Source organism: Oncorhynchus mykiss, chromosome 17, assembly GCF_057628025.1.
Source record: "Oncorhynchus mykiss isolate SJ-2025 chromosome 17, ASM5762802v1, whole genome shotgun sequence".
Classification (NCBI taxonomy): Eukaryota; Metazoa; Chordata; class Actinopteri; order Salmoniformes; family Salmonidae; genus Oncorhynchus; species Oncorhynchus mykiss.
Genome location: NC_143038.1, coordinates 50,544,223 through 50,565,418, shown reverse-complemented (window position 1 = coordinate 50,565,418; position 21,196 = coordinate 50,544,223). Strand labels below are relative to the sequence as shown.

Genomic DNA, 21,196 nt, shown 5'->3' with positions numbered 1-21,196 from the left:
CATCTGTCCACAGAATATGTTGCCAGTAGTGCTGTGTTCCTTCCAAACAACTCAACTATAGTTCCATCTGTCCACAGAATATGTTGCCAGTAGTGTTGTGTGTTCCTTCCAAGCAACTCAACTATAGTTTCATCTGTCCACAGAATATGTTGCCAGTAGTGTTGTGTGTTCCTTCCAAGCAACTCAACTATAGTTTCATCTGTCCACAGAATATGTTGCCAGTAGTGTTGTGTGTTCCTTCCAAGCAACTCAACTATAGTTCCATCTGTCCACAGAATATGTTGCCAGTAGTGTTGTGTGTTCCTTCCAAGCAACTCAACTATAGTTTAATCTGTCCACAGAATATGTTGCCAGTAGTGTTGTGTGTTCCTTCCAAACAACTCAAATATAGTTCCATCTGTCCACAGAATATGTTGCCAGTAGTGTTGTGTGTTCCTTCCAAGCAACTCAACTATAGTTCCATCTGTCCACAGAATATGTTGCCAGTAGTGTTGTGTGTTCCTTCCAAGCAACTCAACTATAGTTCCATCTGTCCACAGAATATGTTGCCAGTAGTGTTGTGTGTTCCTTCCAAGCAACTCAACTATAGTTCCATCTGTCCACAGAATATGTTGCCAGTAGTGTTGTGTGTTCCTTCCAAGCAACTCAACTATAGTTCCATCTGTCCACAGAATATGTTGCCAGTAGTGTTGTGTGTTCCTTCCAAGCAACTCAACTATAGTTCCATCTGTCCACAGAATATGTTGCCAGTAGTGTTGTGTGTTCCTTCCAAGCAACTCAACTATAGTTCCATCTGTCCACAGAATATGTTGCCAGTAGTGTTGTGTGTTCCTTCCAAGCAACTCAACTATAGTTCCATCTGTCCACAGAATATGTTGCCAGTAGTGTTGTGTGTTCCTTCCAAGCAACTCAACTATAGTTCCATCTGTCCACAGAATATGTTGCCAGTAGTGTTGTGTGTTCCTTCCAAGCAACTCAACTATAGTTCCATCTGTCCACAGAATATGTTGCCAGTAGTGTTGTGTGTTCCTTCCAAGCAACTCAACTATAGTTCCATCTGTCCACAGAATATGTTGCCAGTACTGCTGTGGAACATCCAGATGTTTTTTTGCAAAATTCAGACATGGAATGTATTTTTGTGGACAGCAGTGGCTTCTTCCATGGTGTCCTCCCATGAACACCATTCTTGTTTAGTGTTATACGTATCATAGACTCGTCAACAGAGAGGTTAGCATGTTCTTTAGCTCACACTAGGATTCTTCTTAACCTCATTGAGCATGCTGCGCTGTGCTCACGCAGTCATCTTTACAGGATGGCCACTCCAAAGAAGAGTAGCAACAGTGCTGAACTTTCTCCATTTATAGACAATTTGTCTTACCGTGGACTGATGAACATCAAGGCTTTTAGACATACTTCTGTAACCCTTTCCAGCTTTTTGCAAGTCAACAATTCTAAATCTTGGGTCTTCTGAAATCTCTTTTGTTCGAGGCATGGTTCACATCAGGCAATGTGAAAAGCAAACTCCAATTTTGTGAATGTTTTTAATATGGCAGGGCAGCTCTAACCAACATCTCCAATCTCGTCTCAATGATTGTACTCCAGGTTAACAGACTCCTGACTCCAATTAGCTTTTGGAGAAGTCATTAGCCTTGGGGTTCACATAATTTTTCCAACCTACACTGTGAATGTTTAAATTACGTATTCAATATAAACAAGAAAAATACAATAATTTGTGTTATTAGTTTAAGCAGACTGTGTTTGTCTGTTGTTGTGACTTAGATGAAGATCAGATCAAATTTTATAACCAGTTTATGCAGAAATCATACATACTTTTTCTTGTCACAGTACATACCTTGTCACAGTACATACCTTGTCACAGTACATACCTAAGTCCAAACACTGCAGGTAAGTCACTTTTTAGCAATGTAATTATAGTAGAAATCCACTTTATATTTGTAATGCAGTCATAGTTGACATTGCACATTCATAAATGTATATTGTACATCCTGTTGTGTACATAGCAGTTTTATTACTATGCATACTACCTTCCTCTATTGACTTATTTTTTATTATTATTTTTATTGATATTGATAACGTACTACAATGTTGAGGGAGCTAGCATGTAAGCATTTCACTGCACCTTTTATACCTGCTGTAAACTGTCTATGTGACAAATAGAATGTTATTTGATGTTAAAAGCACGTGTAGTTTAACCAAGATCAAATATTCTAGGTGTATGGTAAGTCCTTAATAATCAAACATTCCCATCTAAGGTTATGGTTGGGTGTCAGAATGACCAAAACGTCACTGTGTGACAGCAGGTTCACTGACCTGGGTGTCCTGTTCCCACACTCTCCATTGTGATCTCTGTCAATGGCGCATCTGAATGATCTTTTCTTGGGCCAATGAAAGCTCGGTTTGAAGCTTTGTGTACATGTTCATTGTTACTTCTTCCCTATTGTTCAGTCTTGGCCAGCCAGGGTTGTTGTTCAGTATCATTATACAGAATTGTTAGCTGTTACAATACAGAGGGGGGTTGAGCTGTCCCTTTGATGCAGTCGTAGGAATTTGACTTTGCTATTAATGTATGAATGCAACTTACGGCACAGTTACAGCAAGCATGAAGGATGTGACACAGTACAGAGAGTTGGTAGGGCTGTGATGGTCATGGCGCGCTCACTGTTAAAACGTTTTCCCCCCCTTTGCTCCTGACTGCATATGCTGCCATTGAAATACATTATATTTCTATGTGTGGGAGGGGCCATTGCCTACAATAATGATTTGCTACCACACCTTGCTTGTTTTAGCGAGGAGCAATAAAGTTTCACGTTACAGCGGAAACGGGCACGGATGCCTGACCGTCCCATCTTCAGTCAGCCATTCTTTCCAATTATTTTTTGAAGCGGTTATGACGGTTATTTTATTTTCATGACGGTCTTCATCCATAACTGTCTGTACTAATTCCCCTAGGGCTTCCGGGAGTGGGAAGGCCTCAGCTGTGTATTCTCTATGGCGTGAGAGGAAAAGGCGAGTGGGGTCCCATTCATAGGAGAATCTTTGTGGTTTAAGCTCCAGGCCAGACATGCATGGACTATTAATTAATGGAACTTGATTGTCGAACAAAAGTTTAACAGTCTGACTCAGGGAATGCTGGGACATCCGACTAAAGCGGGAAACACTACATCTTTCCAAAATGCAGATCAGAGGTCCCCCTCTCCCCATTCCTGAGGCACCGTGAAATTCATTCAGGGAGGGGCTATTGTACTCCAGGAAGGAGCCCCAAGACTAGGGCTGGATAGACGACTCCTGTTTCAGCCTGGGGCTATGGAGGGGGTACAGTAATGTATATACTGGAGTGTATTTACTGCAATGTATAGATCCTCCCTATAGATGGTGTATGTCTCTGGACCAGAGTGCCTCATGGTCTTTCCCTTGATAATATGGGTAGCCAAGCCCCAGACACAGCCCTCTCTGAAGGTTAGTCCTGGTGTAATCGTCTGTGAAAGAGTGTATTCAACAAAGAGGCCACCCGGCTTTGGGTATTGCCTCTGCTCTCCTTTCCTCCTCTGTAACTCCGCTGCCCGAAGCTGCAAGCTATCGGACCCAGGGTCTGAGAGCACAAAACAACACACCCACCCACCCCCACTCCCTCCATGGCCCCTTCAACAAAGCTCTTGTCTTGGTGAACATGCAGAGAAGTGAAACAAAAAAAGAGGGAGAGTGTGTATAGTAGAATACAATAAAAATACACCTCTCACCTTCTTGTCCTCGGTAGTATTTCCTCCAACAAGCTTCAGTTACTCCCTGTGGACTCTTTAATCCTGGTTACCTCCCATGAACATTCTGCGTATATATTGGCAGGTTCCTCACTCATTCCTCTGTATGTCTGCTTTAAGAGCTCCTAGGGCTCCGGCAGAATAGACTGGAAATACTGTTTACTTTCCCACATTAGGTCAGCTCCACTCCTCACACTAGCTGCTCTGAATGAGGCTCCCCCTACTCCCTCCTCTCTCGATTCTATGGTTCAGTCCCTCCCTCTCGCTCTCTTTCTCACAATTTCTTGCCCTGTCTTTCTGTCCTTCTTCCCTCTTTTTCTCTCCCCTTATGTTTAGTCCCTCCCTCCCTCCTCCAATCTCCTGCCCCCTGCTGCTTAACAGACACAAAGCAGGCCAAAGGGCTTTCTCAGCATTAATTGGCCAATGGCAGAGCAAAAGTCTTGGCTTCGGCCAATAGAAATGCTAAAGTATGGCACATGCCCAATCAGAGCAGATATGCAGATGTAGAGGGTGGGCCAAGAGGTATTAGGATGGGAAACTTGGGTGAAAGGGGGAATAGTTTGGAACAATGTTAGTGATTACATCACCAAGCCAAGGACTTGAGGAATACGAATGTTAAAATGAAAAAATACTAATGTCAACTGAACTAAGATGGACATCAGTAGAGAGGAAAGAGATGTACCTGAGAATAATAGTGCAATATGTGTTTTATAACTACCGTGTAACAATTGTCAGTAAACACATCTCCTTTTTAGGTACAAACATTTTGGTCAATTTATATATTCAAGGAAAGAGAATAATGTACCGTAAAAGCTGTGATTGGCTGAATGTCTTGAACTCTGACTTATATGACTTATATGTCAATGGCTCAATTTCTGCTCCTAAGTTAATTTACTTTACGGCGAGGCAGTGAGTGACCTGGACCACTGGCAGACATCAGGGGTCAAGCCCCATTAACAAGCCTGCAGTTCTAAACTCAAACTATTTCTTAATTCTCTTTATTGATGTTTCAAGGCAACTTGACTTACTTGGCTTATTCCTTTCAGCTCCTAGTGGAACAAAGGGCCTCAGAGCTGCAACTCCAGAAAACTCTGTTCTGGAACGTTTTCTTGATTTCATTCCAGGTGGTTCCTGCCTTCATCTTCTCCTCATTTGTGCTGTTCCATGTCTTTTTTGGGCAGCCAACCTTCCTTCTGCCCTGTGGGTTTCACTCTCAGCAAAAGAAAGTCACCTTCAAATATATAACTTCACAGCTCAAACATACTCAAACTGAGAATTAGCTTATTTTCTCAGATGTGCATTTAAGCAATGAGGTATGTCTATTGTTGTTGAGGGGATTTATTAAAACACATTGAACAAATACACAGAGTACAAAGTAAAAGATGACAATTCACTTTTTTCATTCATTTGCAATTTAGCACAAACATCTGTACCATTATAAACACTGCTTGAATTCAATGTCTCTCTCAAAGCTAGCTACACAGAGCAACCATCTCTGAACTTTACGAACTTTACCAAAGTGAACCTTCATACAAAAGATTTCACATGCTGTACATTCACTGCAACAAAGGTGCCTTTACCAGGGTCATTTGGTAGCTTTTGAAGCCTTGTTTATAAGCATGTACATACACTGTAAATATATTTATAGTATTAGACTGAGGCCTTCTTACAAACACATTACATTCATACTGACTTCAGTTTGATTGCATTTCATAGTCACTTCAGCACTCCGTAAGGAAACAGACATGTGGATTTGATTGAACACATCCTGTGCGCACATTGCAGTTCTATGGCAACTACCCTGCAACATTCAGTTTCTCTCATGCATACTGTGTAGTTAGGTACATGATCGATAAGAGTATGAGAGAGACAAAGCATTGTAAATCTTAGTATTTACATAGCGTTGTTATATGCTGCTATCCAGTAACCCTATTTCAATCAATGACAAGGTGTGTGGGTCTTGTCCAAAACTACACTATAGCTAGTCCACACAGTGACCCTCACATGACTTACAAATGGAGTAACAGGATGAACAGAAACACTGGGACTGTACACTCCATGGACAGAACAGCACTGATAAACACGCACTAAATTGGGGGCAAAATAGTAGCCTAAGAACTGACATGTGCCCTATTTGTTATCCCTATTTCAACTGGCCAATATCTATTGTTGTGTTTGTAATTGAATGAGGTCAGTCAAGGCCGTGTGATACTGCACTCAGTTAAACTTCAGGTAAAGTGCTTTGTCTGAGAAGACAGTCAGACACGGGCAGACACTGTGCAGTAACACTTTTCAGCCAACAGAGCACCTCAGAACATTCATATAAAAAGCCTATAGAGCAGAGCTACAATCACACAGTACTGTATACAGTAATCTCTTCAGTTCAGGACAGTCCATTTACAATTCCTTTCTCAAGACCTCCACATGAGGGCTATAGCCGTGTCATTAAAAATAATACAAATAGGTACACTACCGTTCAAAAGTTTGGGCTCACTTCACTTAGAAATGTCCTTGTTTTTGAAAGAAAAGCAAATTTTTTGTCCATTAAAATAACATCAAATTGATCAGAAATACAGTGTAGACATGGTTAATGTTGTAAATGACTATTGTAGCTGGAAACGGCAGATTTTTTATGAAATATCTACATAAGCATACAGAGACCCATTATCAGCAACCATCACTCCTATGTTCCAATGGCACGATGTCTTAGCTAATCCAAGTTTATCATTTTAAAAGGCTAATAGATCATTAGAAACCCCTTTTGCAATTATGTTAGCATAGCTGAAAACTGTTGTCCTGAATTACTGAAGCAATAAAACTGGCCTTTAGACTAGTTGAGTATCAGCGTTTGTGGGTTTGATTACATGCTCAAAATGGCTAGAAACAAAGAACTTTCTTCTGAAACTCGTCAGTCTATTCTTGTTCTGAGAAATTAAACCTATTTGGATTAGGGGGCAGTATTGGGTAGCTTGGATGAAAAACGTGCCCAAATTAAGCTGCCTGCTACTCAGCCGTAAAAGCTAAAATATGCATATAATTAATACATTTGGATAGAAAACACTCTGACGTTTCTAAAACTGTTTGAATGATGTCTGTGAGTATAACAGAACTCATATGGCAGGCAAAAACCTGAGAAAAAATCCAACCAGGAAGTGGGAAATCTGAGGTTTGTAGTTTTTCAACTCAGCCCCCATTGAAGATACAGTGGGATATTAGTTATGTTTCACTTCCCACGGCTTCCACTAGATGTCAACAGTATTTAGAACCTGTTGTGAAGATTATACTCTAAAGGAGGGGCTCATAAGAGCTCTTTGAGTGAGTGGTCTGGCAGAGTTGCCACAGCCTCAGTCAGGCGCGCTCACGTGAAAGGTAGCTATGTTCCACTTCATTTTTACAGACAAAGGAATTGCCCGGTTGGAACATTAATTACATTTTATGTTAAAAACATCCTAAAGATTAATTCCATACTTAGTTTGACATGTTTTTATGGGCTGTAACGGAACTTTTTGAACTTTTCGTTCGGCGCGACCTGAACGCGCTTTTGGATTTGTTTACCAAACGCCCTAACAAAAGAAGATATTTGGACATAACTGGTGGACATTATCGAACAAATGAAACATTTATGGTGGAACTCGGATTCCTGGGAGTGCATTCTGATGAAGATCATCAAAGGTAAGTGAATATTTAAAATGCTTTTTTCTGAGTAATGTTGACTACCCAATATGGTGGGTATCTTTTGGCTGCTTTGTTGTCTAAAGGCTGTACTCAGATTATTGCATGGTTTGCTTTCTCCGTAAAGTTTTTTATTTTTTTTATCTGACACAGCGGTTGCATTAAGGAAAAGTTTATCTAAAGTTCCATGTATAATTTATATTTCAATGTTTATTATGAGTATTTCTGTAATTTGATGTGGCTCTCTGCACAATCACAAAAGTTTTAGAACTACTGAACGTAACGCGCCAATGTAAACTCCAATTTTTTTAATATAAATATGAACTTTATCAAACAAAACATACATGTATTGTGTAACATGAAGTCCTATGAGTGTCATCTGATGAAGATCATCAAAGGTTAGTGATGAATTTTATCTCTATTTCTGATTTTTTGTGACTCCTCTCTCTGGCTGTGTTTTTCTGTGGCTTGGTGGTGACCTAACATAATCGTTTGTGGTACTTTCACTGTAAATCCTTTTGGAAATCAGACACTGTGGCTGGATTAACAAGAATTTTATCTTGAAAATGGTGTAAAATACTTGTATGCTTGAGGAATTTTAATTATGAGATTTTTGTTGTTTTGAATTTGGCGCCATGCACTTTTCACTGGCTATTGCGGAGGGGTTCCGCTACACTCTAATGTACTTATCCTCTTGTTCAGTTGTGCACCGGAGCCTCCCACTCCTATTTCTTTTCTGGTTAGATACAGTTTTTTGCTGTTCTGTGAAGGGAGTAGTACAGCGTTATACGAGATCTTCAGTTTCTTGACAAATTCTTGCATGGAATAGCCTTAATTTCTCAGAGCAAGAATAGACTGACGAGTTTCAGAAGAAAGTACTTTGTTTCTAGCCATTTTGAGCCTGTAATCAAACCCACAAATACTGATGCTCCAGATACTCAACTAGTCTAAAGAAGGCCAGTTTTATTACTTCTTTAAACAGGACAACAGTTTTCAGCTATGCTAACATAATTGCAAAAGGGGTTTCTAATGATCTATTAGCCTTTTAAAATAAAAAAACTTGGATTAGCTAACACAACTTGCTATTGCGACACAGGAGTGATGGTTGCTGATAATTGGTCTCTGTATGCTTATGTAGATATTCCATAAAAAATCTGCCATTTCCAGCTACAATAGTCATTTACAACATTAACAATGTCTACACTGTATTTCTGATCAATTTGATGTTATTTTAAAAATGGACAAAAAATGTGCTTTTCTTTCAAAAACAAGGACATTTCTAAGTGAGCCCAAACTTTTGAACGGTAGTGTAATGCCTCTAAGAGCAAACATCGCATTTAAAGGTCCAATGCAGACGTTCTTATCTCAATATAAAATAATTTCCGGTTAACAATTAAGTGCCTTACTGTGATTGTTTTCGATTAAAATGATAAAAATGAAACAAAAATAGCTCTTTTTTTTTTTTTAGCAAAGAGCAATATCACAAGCAAGAATTTTGCCAGGACTGTCTGGGAGTGATCTTGAGTGGGGAGGGTAAACTGAAAACTAGCTGTTATTGAGCGGTTTGGAGCTCTCTTTCTAATTGGTCTGTTAACTAATTTACCGCCTGGTGATGTCACCAGGCAGGCCAAAACTCAGTCCCATGAAAATAGGTTGAAATTTCAGGCAGTCTTTTCAAACAGCTCTTACACTAAAAGGACATTATCATCATTTTCACAGTATTATTCCAACCTCATAGTGTGGAAATATATATAAAACACAAGTTATTCACGTTTTTGACTGCACTGGGGCCTTTAAGGTTTTCAATGAGTAAATGTAATACACACATTCATGAAAAATCTCAACAAATTAAGTCTCATTGAACACTTAAAAAGGTAGTTTCACTTTGGACAATCACATTAGCAGACAGATGGAATAAAAATTATTGTCAAGTGAATCCATGCTGTCGCTCTGATACAGTTTAGTCCTCACAACATGTAATGCAATAAACAGTTCCCTTCCAAGAAACCCATATAAAACAAAACATTAAAAAACAAGAAAACAAAAACAGCTTTTGATACTTTTACTGTATGGCTATCCAACCTTGGTCCTCAAAAACTCTATGAAGATTATAATCTATTGATGATTGAATTAGCTATCTTATTCAACCACTGCCCTCAGTTCTCAATGGAAATAATTCCACCCATTTATAAGATTATCAAGCATACAATCTGGGACATTAGCCATCAGGGCCATGGAGTGAGCAGACCTCTTTAAGTGGCACTAAAGCAGTACATTCTGAAATAACACTTTACCTTAAAAAGAAGCACACACAATAACGCACATTTCATGGAAAACATGAAACCTAGGCCAAAAGGTGACGTAGTGTCATAAGCACTTTTTAGTTTTTAATTTCTCACAATGGAAGAGGGAGGGAAGGAGGCGCTTTGGGGAACTATAACACAATAACTTGTATGTGTTAAAGGCAACATAATTACTCCCATCCAGCACCATGTCCAGTACACAGTTAGCTTGACATCCCAACCATATGACAGACAGGAGGAAATTCTGTTTATAACACACACTAGTCATGGCCCCGGAGGTTGGCCAATAATCACATTCAAATATTAAAGAAATACATGTACATTTGCAGAAATAGGCTAGTAACTTCTATGTGATCTTCACTTTTTGCACTAATCCAGCCTGTTACAGTTTTATGCATGTATGCGTCAAATTCACAATGACAATGCAAGGCAAAATAAACAGCAGTCTCTTGAACTATGTACATTACAAGGGAGAACCCCTTAGTATATTAATAGCTAATGCAGCTCTGTAACTAGGATCCCTTTCTCCAGAGGCAGGAGATGGCAGTCTTTAGGGGTTGAGGCATAGTGTAGCTGTACTTCCTTAAAGTCACGCTTATTCTTACAAGTTCCAACTCAAGGCTCTGCCATAAAACAAACACGTAGTAAACATAATGAGAGAATTGGCTGCCGTATCAGCACCCACTTATGATCTCTATTATCCTAGGATGGGAGCCTTATGCCTTCATAGTTCTATTTTCCTTCTATGTGTACGTAGCTAAAGCACACTGCTCCAGCAGAGGTCGGTCCCGATGCACAAAGAATAGGCAAAAGATGAACGCAGAAGGAAAAGACCCAGAATGAAGGAGCAGAGCCAGGCCTAAAGTCAACGAATAGACACAGATGATTCTCATTACAGCAGCTCCGGAGCATTGGCACCTCCACCGGCTCATCCACCATGTGTACTTTCACTTTTTGCAGCTCTTCCTGTAGCCAATACTTTCCCCTTCAGACAGGGCGGTTCCAGTCATTCTATAAGATCACTTCCCTTCCACGTGTCAGTTAGCAGAAGCCGGGCGTCTGAGGTCGTTTGACTCTCACATCATAATAGACAGTTCCTCTGCTTGACTCACCAACCTAAGTCATAAAAGCAAATAGCTACTGCATGAAGTATGTTGTAGAATCCTCGAAAGATAGAAGTGCAATTCATACGATAGATAAATACATTTGTGTATTATTCCTAGGTTTATCCTCTGATTCATAGACAGAGAGCTTCTTACAGGAGGGGAGGATGAGGAAGGGGGGGGGCGAAGATTCTGTAATCATTTATATAATAGTTGACATCCCTGGGCTTGGCTGACTCCAGATCAATTTTGGGATAGCTGATCTAATCTTCAATACAGATGACATCACTGGGCTTGCCTGACTTGAGGTCAGGGGTGGTGACGTCCCTCAGCGGGTCGCAGGACTTCTTGTCCAGGTGGCTGGACGGGGGTGGGGGGCCGTTGGACACTAGAAAAGGGGGCCCCGGGGGGGGAATAATTTGGGGGGAGGGGGGTGAAGGGATATCAAACAGGGATACCAAAGAAAGGGTGCTCAGAAAAATAAATGACCCACATAAAACATTTTAAGCTTTTCATTCCCTAACATATTATTAGAAAGGGACACAGAGCAGCATTTCATCTTACAGTGCTCCTTCTTTTTCAGTTATCTTGCAGTTTCTGTCCTCGGCTGTTCAGATAAGGAACATCTCATCTTACAGTTAGACCTACAGTCGTGCAGAGACAGGCCTCTTACCACTGACGTAGGGTCCCAGGGGCATCTGGCTGTAGTTGACCATGGCTCCTCCCGCAGGCCCCCGGAAGCTGCCCCCAAAACCAGTGCTGTACATCTGGGAACAGGCAAATGAGCTCTGGCCGAACGGCTGGAGTACAGAACACAATTTACACATCTTGTCAATGATGATATCAACCAAAATGACTTACCAAACCAAAGCACCCCAACTAAACCAAGCCAAACCTACAGTACCCTGAGCCTAACCTTGCTCCAACCAAACTAAACCTAATTGTACCAATCCTAACCCACCTTTCACCATATCCGAGCCCATGCCTGTACAGTACCTGTTGGGGCGGAGGTTCGTTGCCGCGGCTGGTGAGGCGGCTGAGGATGCTCCTCTCAGACATCTGCAGACGGGCAGACACCGGGGGGATCCGGGACAACATGTTGGGAAGCCGCGTCACGTCTGCCTTCATATCACTCAGCAGCTCCTCCAGCTGGTTCAGTACTGGAACACACAGACACCGTCAATGACGAGAATGCACTAATGTATCCAATCTTATCTACAGTTGATGCAATACTTAATTTTTATTCACCCAGATCTTGAGTTTGTAGACAGTGTTTTAGTCCTGCTGCTGTGTACACACTGGGAGATGACAGACCTTTGTGCAGCACAGCGTTGGCTGGCTTGTTCCCGGCCAGAGACTCCTTGGACAGGTGCTGGTGGGACTCAGCCAGACACTCCACCTCAGCAAAGCGGGTATTCAGGGCCATAGCCGGGTGGTTGGGGTCCTGGGTCATATTCAGGTACGCTGCCCTTCTTAACTGCTCCTCTATCACCAGGGCCTGCTCCAACAGCTAAAAGAGAGAGAGACTTTTGACATTGTCTTTCTTTAATAATACATCCTCTTTCCTTTTTTTAAAACCTCACCCCCCCCCCCCTTTAAAAAATGAATATCCCCTGTACTGCCCTCTACCCCACGATACAAAACAACACATTAGACTAACCAAATCTCACTGCTTCTACAACCGTATATCAAACCCATCTTCTCCAGCTGTACAGACAAACCCCCCCCACAACATACAGTGGGGCAAAAAAGTATTTAGTCAGTCATCTTGGGGGAGAACATCACTGCTCTAGAGGAGATCTGCATGGAGGAATGGGCCAAAATACCAGCAGCAGTGTGTGAAAACCTTATGAAGACTTACAGAAAATGTTTGACCTCTGTCATTGCCAACAAAGGGTAAATAACAAAGTATTGAGATACACTTTTGTTATTGACCAAATACTTGTTTTCCACCATAATTTGCAAATAAATTCATAAAAAATTCTACAATGTGATTTTCTTTTCTCATTTTGTCTGTCATAGTTGAAGTGTACCTATGATGAAAATTAAAGGCCTCTCGCATATTTTTAAGTGGGAGAACTTGCACAATTGGTGGCTGACTAAATACTTTTTTGCCCCACTGTGTCTCCTGAAACATCTACACACTTTTTATAATTTTATAGAACTCACATTCCACCCTAAGACATGCAGAGACCATCCCATTAAATAATAGTAAAGGGTCTGTTATCCCCCCACCTTTGACCCTGTTCCTCCTTGTTAGCTAAATAGCCAACTTTGCCTGAGCAAACAGAAACACAAATCTGGCATTTTCCTTTTTTGAATACCTGTACCCCATTATAAACATCCCAACAGTAAACTCCACTCCCAACCTCTCACACAGACATTCCAACAGAGACATTAAAGGCATTAACCTGGTGCACACAGAAAACACATGAATCACAGTTTCACTCATGACACAGAAAGGACACACCCGTCTGACTCCCGGGTCGACCCGTGCCAACCAGCTGTTAGTGTCCAGGGCTCCTCGTAGAACCCTCCACTGGTGGTCCCCTGACCTTTTTGGTACTGGAAGTTCAGAGACCCCTCCATCTAAGACCCACCATTCTCTCCGCCCCATATACCCCCTGCCACTGATGTGCCTTCACTCCTGTAAGGCTCCTAATGTTCCTCACCTTAATGCAGAGGTTGAAGAAGGCTTTACCCCCCCGCTCCCCCAAACGCCACCAGGCTCAGAGTGTTAAAATCTTTAAAGTTCTTTAAAAAAATATATTTTTCAAATTTCATTTAACTAGGCAAGTCAGTTAAGAACAAATTCTTATTTACAATGACGGCCTAGGAACAGTGGGTTAACTGCCTTGTTCAGGGGCAGAACAACCGATTTTTACCTTGTCAGCTCTGGGATTCGATCTAGCATCCCTTCGGTTACTGGCCCAACGCTCTAACCACTAGACTGCCACCCAAGTTCACACAAGTCCCCTTTTTTGGGATAGAGAGTCAGAACAGCCCGACGGCAGATCATTGGCACCTCTCCTACTTCGATGCACTCATGCAACACGCAAAAGAAGTCCAGTCCAATTATTCCCCAGAATATTTTATAAAACTGTACTGGGAGTCCATCGACCCCCAGTGCACGGCCGGGGGACATTTGGGTTATGGCCTCTGCCAGTTCATGGGAATGTCCATTTCATACCTATGTGCCAGAGAGAGCTTAGGGAGTTCTGCAAACAAAACCTCAGCACACATAGGATCACACAGTTCTGCCATAAGCAACTCCACGGTTTTATACTAAGGTCCCTATGTAAACTGCCCAAGTCCCTACGTAATTCAGCTAAATTAGCCTGAAGGCCTACATTGCCTTGCCCCGCCAGCTCTACCTCCACTTCACTGATACTATGCTCAAGTTCCCCCAGTACTCTCCTAGCCTCTGAGGATGAGAGAGCTGTATACTGTTGACAGAAAAGCCGAATTTGGACTTTTTCAATATCCCACCATTGACTCAGAGACTGATACTCCTCTCTTCGATGCCCCCATCTTTCCCAAAAAGTCTGGAAGCCTCAGCAAAAAGTGTTAGAACTTTACATTAAACTTCTAATAGGATCCCTGCCGATGCCCTGGTGAAACAGACAGCCGAGCCATGGCTATGTGATCTGAAAAACCTACCGGGAGAATGGTAGCGCCCAGCAGCCTATTACTCTGATTCCTGGACATGTAAAATCGATCGAGTCGGGCTGCACTCACCCTAGCCCCAAAGACCTTCCCCCATGTATACCATCTTGTGTTGGGCTGCACTCACCCTAGCCCCAAAGACCTTCCCCCATGTATACTATCTTGTGTTGGGATATCTAGTTCTCCAAACATCCACTATGTCAAACTGCTTAATGATGTCCATTAACACCCCCACTGAGCCTGAATGAGGCTCCTCCCCATTTCAGTCTTTTGTATAATCCATCGTACAGTTCCAGTCCCCGCCAACCACCAGTGTCTCCTCAGGCACTACCTGTGAGAGTTCCTGTCTAAGACACTCAAACAGACCGCTTGACACCATCTCTCTCTCCCTGTGTTAGGCGCATACACATTTATAAGGACAATTTTTATTTATTTTACTACAAGCAGTCTACTCCTACACACCTCCTTTGAGGAGCACATTTTTACGGACAGGCACGGTGCAACGACTGCCACCCCCTTTCCACCAGAGCCCCCAATCGACTTCATTCAGCACATCACTATGCATCTCCTGCAGAAACAACACCTGTACTTCTTTTTGTTTTACATATTCACCCAACACACTCCTCTTTCCCGCATCTCTGGCGCCATTTATATTGAGCGAGCCTACCCAAAGAGTCTCCATAAGAAGTGGGAGAAAAACCAGCAGAGAACGAGACCAATAGCAAAGCTCAAAAAGCCCCAGTATCAGAAAAAAATTATGAATCTAAACAGTGTCTGAAGGTAGACCTTTACGCACGGTTGTGACCTACTTCCTCAACCGTTTCCTGGGTGAGAGGACACCATGCCCCTCATTTTCCACAGCGTGTTGTTCTGATCTTACAAACCTTCACAGACAGCAAGAAAAAAGCTTCAAGATGAACCTTTTTCCCTTTAGTCTCATTCAGGAACCTTGACAGTTCCCTCACCGTGCACTTTGACCCTTTGCCTCTCAGCTCTGGACCCACTGAGTCTGAAAAAAAAGCATCCTCATCGTCCTCCTCCTCAGACTCGCCATCCTCATCTCCATCTCCCATCCTGACCACCTGCCCTTTCTTCTCTTTCTCCCCCCCCCCCCCCAGCACCAGGCAAAGGTTCATTTGCACTTTTGACCACACCAGCCTCCCCTCCCACCTCCTGTCTTCTGCCCCCTTTTTCCTTTTCCGCTTGACACCGTCCTGACACCGTCCCCTTCCCCACTATACTCTCCTCATCCACTAGCATAACCTGACTAGACCCAGCCTCATCTACACCACCATCCATGTCATGACTAGACCCAGCCTCATCTACACCACCATCCATGTCATGACTAGACCCAGTCTCATCTACACCACCATCTATAGCATGACTAGGCCCAGCCTCATCTACACCAATATCTATAGCATGACTAGGCCCAGCCTCATCTACACCACCATCTATAGCATGACTAGACCCAGCCACAGCGGCCTGCGATTCCATGGCCCCCTAAAACGCTGTTCTCTTCCTCCCTAACTTAAAAAAAACCCAGTGGATACCACTAAACTAACAGTGGATACCACTAAACTAACAGTGGATACCACTAAACTAACAGTGGATACCACTAAACTAACAGTGGATACCACTAAACTAACAGTGGATACCACTAAACTAACAGTGGATACCACTAAACTAACAGTGGATACCACTAAACTAACAGTGGATACCACTAAACTAACAGTGGATACCACTAAACTAACAGTGGATACCACTAAACTAACAGTGGATACCACTAAACTAACAGTGGATACCACTAAACTAACAGTGGATACCACTAAACTAACAGTGCTTTAATCCTCCACCATAGGAAAAAAAATGAAAGAAAAGACCAAGGAAAGAATCAAGAAAATAAGTATGGACAGAGCCCTCCACACGGCCTCTCAACTACAAAATGCTCCCAGCATGCACACACAGAGACAGAGAGACAGAAAGACAGAGAGAGAGAGAGAAAGAGAGAGATATTGAAATGTTGTTTTGCCCACTATTCAGATTCAGGATGTTCACGAATGTGTTTTTATGACAGCAAGAAGCATCTCACCTTAAAGCGACGAGCCAGGAACTTGTTCTTCATCTCCAGGTAGTTCCCCTTGTGCATCTCAGTCTTGAAGGGCTCATTGAGGATGGCATAACGTGGGTCGTTCTGAATGTCCTGCCAGCGGGCATAGCCATGTCTGAGGTTCCCCCATCAGTGAAAACAAACATTATAAAAGAACTTCACATCACAAATAGCTTTAAGACTTCAGCTCCTCTGAGACCAGACAAGTGAATTACTGTGCACTGTGAATTCTGACCAGCTCTGTAAGATGCAGAGGAAGGATACGTTACGATGCCAGCCAGCAACCAGTAGTCGTGGCGACGGTGCCAGATGTCATACATCTTCCCAGATGACACAGCGGCCCGCTCCTCGTTCTGCCACAGGGTGTGTAGCTCTGACAGAGATTAACAAACATTAGACCTGACCAAACATGTAGTGTTCCTTCCTATACCTTAGCTGTCCTGTATGGCTCAATTGGTAGAGCATGGCGCTTGTAACACCAGGATTGTAGGTTTGATTCCTGCTGGGGCCACCCATACAAAAAATACATGCACGAATAAGTGCTTTGGATACAAGTATCTGCTAAATGGCATATATTAAAATATTATACTACCTGTATCTCCTGCTCATCCCTCACCTGTGAAGCCTCCGTCGGCGATGTTGAACATGAACCTCATTTTGAAGCCGTTCTTCTCCACCTCCCTCCTGATGTCCTCCGTCTCCTCCTGTGCTTCTTTCTCACCATTAAGCCTGCCCTCGGGCACTGGCATGTCCTCGCTCTTGGGCTCGTCTGAAAAAACTAAGTAAATGGATTGACAAGATTCAATGTTTGAGTTCCACCCTCAGGAAAAAGTGTTACCTCACTAATATACAGTAATGTGTCTTTCACTCTTGCTACTCAAAGAGTGAGAAGGTTTTCAGGTTTTTCTTGTTGTGCATTTACCTGGCTTCAGTTCCTTTTCCTCAGGTTTGGCTGGGGCATTATCACTGTCTCCTTTATCTAAAGACTTCTCTGTCTCTCTACAAGGCTCCGCTAGGGGGTCATAGACAGACACACGGCCAAATCAAAACAGAGAAATGTCACAACTGACTTTTATGAGGTGGGACAAACCAAAGCCAATACATTAACCATTTACATCTCATTGGATCATAATAACCATGTAATGCACCACTCACCTTTTGGTGAGCTTTGATTGGAGGACAGCTCTGTCTGTTTGGATGGAGGCTCTTTAGGATTGGTGAATGGCTCTGGAAGTGTGGAGGGTGTGCCTGTCCTTTCACTACTCTCCTCTGAGGAGACTGGTTTGTCCTCTGTGCTGCACTTCACTGTCTCATCCCTGTCAGCAGCCTTGTCCGTCTTCTCTACCTGGGAAGATGACTCTGTACTTAGATTAGTCTGGAGAGACAACCATCACAGACGGAGAGGAAGAGACAGATGGGGGAGAGAGAGTTGCCACGAGAAAAGGGCAACCAGTGAAGAACAAACACCATTGTAAATACAACCCATATTTATGCTTATTTATTTTATCTTGTGTCCTTTAACCATTTGTACATTGTTAAAACACTGTATATATATATTTATATATATAATATGACATTTGTAATGTCTTTACTGTTTTGAAACCTCTGTATGTGTAATGTTTACTGTTAATTTTTGTTGTTTTTCACTTTATATATTCACTTTGTATGTTGTCTACCTCACTTGCTTTGGCAATGTTAACACGTTTCCCATGCCAATAAAGCCCTTGAATTGAATTGAGAGAGACAGAGTCAGTTTACATTAAAAGGTGATAGTTAGAAGGTGGCATATGTTTTGAATTATAAGAACGATTCAATTAGATGTAGGGGAAAAGAACAGTATGAAGACAGTAAAAGATAGAGGGATAAGAAGGATAAGAGACAGGGCAATTAAGGAACATTTCAGAAGAAGAGGAGTGAACTCTGACCAGTTCTGGTAGCTTCTTGTACTCTAATTCTGTGGTCTCCTTGTCTTCAGTAGGCCCTGAGGTTGAGTCCATCTTCTCTGTAAAAACAGCAAATCAATCACCAACATTGTCTCTCATTTCCTGTTTAATAAATCTAATGAACTAACATAAGTGAAACACACACACACACACACAAACAAACACACACACTACACACTGGAAGAAGCTACAAATGGACATGAAACTGCAGGAGCTGGTCTTCTTGAATGAGTTCAAAGTTAGGCTCAAATCTCTGGTGGACAATAAAGTGAGCGGCTGAATGTTTTGACCCTTAGATGCACCACACCTTCCCACATATTTCTTGCCTGCTCAATGTGTAAATGTATGTTTTTAAACTGTGGTGCTTTGTGTTTTAATTATGTCTGAAACTGTGTGCTGCTATTTTGGCCAGGTCTCTCTAGGAAAATAGTTTTTTACATTTTTATCTCAATGAGACTAACCTGGCAAAAAACTAAAAAACAAATGTGACTCTGACCTGGTGGGACAGGAGTGCCAGGAGGCTGGGGTGTGGCTGCAGGGCTGGCAGGGACAGGGGTGTTGGGGTCAGAGGACAGACTCTCAGTCAGTTTCTTCAACTCTAGTCCAAGTGGGATCAGGTCTGGAGTGCTGTACTTTCCATTGACATGCTCAAACTCCTGGACCTGGATACAGACACAACAGTGAGTTAACAATCTATGAGAGGACACTGGGTTTCTCCACCATTCTAGACTTTGTATTGAAGGCATGCTATCTAAAACCAGATGCTAAAGGCAGGGAACCAGCCTTACTAAATCTAAACATTGCTCATCCCAGTTAGGAGGGGAACTAGTTGTTTTCTGCTGGGTTTGATTTATGTGATTGGTTGGTAAATTTTAATGATTGGTTGATGTGTACCTTTTTCCTGACCAGAGACATAACTCCGATCCTGGTGAGGACATGTTGGCGGGACAGGCCCTCTCGTGGGACACCGTCTGCAAAGGTCTCCGCTCCATCTGCCCCCGGCTCACAAAGATGTCTCATGAACAGGGACACATAGGCCCTAGAGAGACAGGGAAACATCATACACAGACAGGTATGCATTTGAATGGGACGTAATGGTGAACAGTAGAGACTGTTGAGATGCCGTTGAATCCCAGTTAAAATACTCCTGAATACAAGATGAGCTTTAAATACCTGAACTCTTTCTCACTCTTCCCTCTCAGGTCTCTGACCAGCCAGTGAGAGTTGAAGGCGTCCTGAGGAGGCATGCCCCAGCGCATGATAGCATTGAGGAAGGCCTTCCGCTGACGGGTGTTGAACCCCAGCACCTGGCACAGAGCATTATACCCACTAGTCAAATCAACACGCACACACGTTGTCTACTAAAATAAAACCAGAGTGCTTCCTTACCTCGATGTTGCCCCCTACGCGTGCCAGCAGGGGTGGCAGAGGTTTGTCCCTGTCACTCTTCAGCTGTCTGCGAGAGTGCCTGCGCCCACCTACAGAGAAACACCCCCACCATCAGACAGGTGCCTCAGTAACATCTTACCAATGATAGGTTCCAGGCCCATCTACACAGAGCAGAGCTGGCACTGAGCGAGTAATCTATAACGTAGTGATTACGCAGGTCTCATTGACACCCACCTTCCGGCCTCTCCTCGAAATCTTCGTCCTCGTCCTCGGACCCCACGGAGTACTCGGAATGATTGTCTGAAAGATCATCCTGCCACTCTGAGCCACAGATCAGATCAGAGAGAAACAGCACAGTGCATTCACTTCTGCAGGGGCCCACTAGGGAGGGGGGGGGGGGGGGGGCTGGCACTGCAGACCACTACAGTGGGCATGCACACTACTCCACTAGGGGGCAGGCATCCTCTACTGACTACTACCGACTAGCAGCAGAGCCTCTGTCTGCTCGGTCCTCCCAGCCACTACACTGGTGGACTGTGCTCTTCATCAACACTTCGTCTCTGAGTGTGCTTTTGCTTTAGATGGGTTTTAAAACAGTTCCCCTTCAGTCTCAAATACCTATTGTTGAACTATGGGGGATCGTGTTAAAGAGCACCTCAACACAACTCACATACTGTAAAGCTAAAGCAATATAAAGCAATACAGCTTCTAAATGTGTCACTATTTTCAAGCAAGCTGCTATAGTTATACACACATAACCAAAAAGAGGTATAGTGTGCCACTCGTGTTACCAGAGGTATATCTAGAGGGATGCTTAGTTCACTAAACTTTTCCCTAGGAGGGGGAATAAGCATATATTTCCTGTTAAAGCAGAAGAGAAATGCAGGCCAGAGTGTACAGTACAGTATGGGGCAAACCTTGGTCCTCCTGAGACGTGTCGTTGTAGTTGACCTGCTTGCGGATGCGTTTGCCTTTGCCCAGGTTACGGGCCAGGTCCTCCTGCTGCTGCTCATAGTGGTGCCTCAGCAGCTTCTCCCAGTAGTCTGGATCCACATTCTCCTCCTGCTTAATGATCTCCCGCTGGGGCTCCTCCTGAACACACGCACACCCACAGACGCACACAGGAACACACACACAGTGAGAATAGTGAACAAGGAAACAAGGATACTACTGGGTAAACAAAGTGGTTACCTTAGCTACTACTGATTAAAGTGAGAATACAATGAAGAGAGACGTC

At 43.0% G+C, this 21,196-nt stretch overlaps 2 protein-coding genes across 10 annotated transcripts in view; both read right to left on the bottom strand.

Annotated features, from left to right (window-relative positions):
- arhgef10la (Rho guanine nucleotide exchange factor 10 like a) overlaps window positions 1–4,132 on the bottom strand; it is a 109,425-nt gene extending 105,293 nt beyond the window's left edge. For 3 of the 5 annotated variants that reach the window (XR_016488007.1, XM_036950490.2, XM_036950492.2), the window contains exon 1: window positions 3,759–4,095. The gene's annotated coding sequence lies outside the window, so the exon portion shown is untranslated. Of the gene's footprint in view, window positions 1–3,758 lie in introns of all 5 variants that reach the window. The other 2 variants (XM_036950493.2, XM_021569476.3) reach the window with 2 other exon arrangements.
- A 966-nt stretch (window positions 4,133–5,098) lies between these two features.
- LOC110494438 (ATP-dependent chromatin remodeler CHD5) overlaps window positions 5,099–21,196 on the bottom strand; it is a 51,736-nt gene continuing 35,638 nt past the window's right edge. The window contains exons 24-39 of one of the 5 annotated variants that reach the window (XM_090205858.1): window positions 20,877–21,051; window positions 20,194–20,280; window positions 19,960–20,048; window positions 19,744–19,877; window positions 19,465–19,609; window positions 19,067–19,232; window positions 18,552–18,629; window positions 17,783–17,974; window positions 17,550–17,639; window positions 17,244–17,405; window positions 16,892–17,000; window positions 16,610–16,742; window positions 12,103–12,364; window positions 11,851–12,014; window positions 11,528–11,654; window positions 5,099–11,242 (exon numbers count right to left, since the gene is read on the bottom strand). In XM_090205858.1, coding sequence (XP_090061984.1) covers window positions 11,118–11,242; window positions 11,528–11,654; window positions 11,851–12,014; window positions 12,103–12,364; window positions 16,610–16,742; window positions 16,892–17,000; window positions 17,244–17,405; window positions 17,550–17,639; window positions 17,783–17,974; window positions 18,552–18,629; window positions 19,067–19,232; window positions 19,465–19,609; window positions 19,744–19,877; window positions 19,960–20,048; window positions 20,194–20,280; window positions 20,877–21,051 — 2,238 coding nt within the window. In that variant the 3' untranslated portion in view covers window positions 5,099–11,117. The remainder of the gene's footprint in view (window positions 11,243–11,527; window positions 11,655–11,850; window positions 12,015–12,102; window positions 12,365–16,609; window positions 16,743–16,891; window positions 17,001–17,243; window positions 17,406–17,549; window positions 17,640–17,782; window positions 17,975–18,551; window positions 18,630–19,066; window positions 19,233–19,464; window positions 19,610–19,743; window positions 19,878–19,959; window positions 20,049–20,193; window positions 20,281–20,876; window positions 21,052–21,196) is intronic. The other 4 variants (XM_090205860.1, XM_090205859.1, XM_090205861.1 and 1 more) reach the window with 4 other exon arrangements.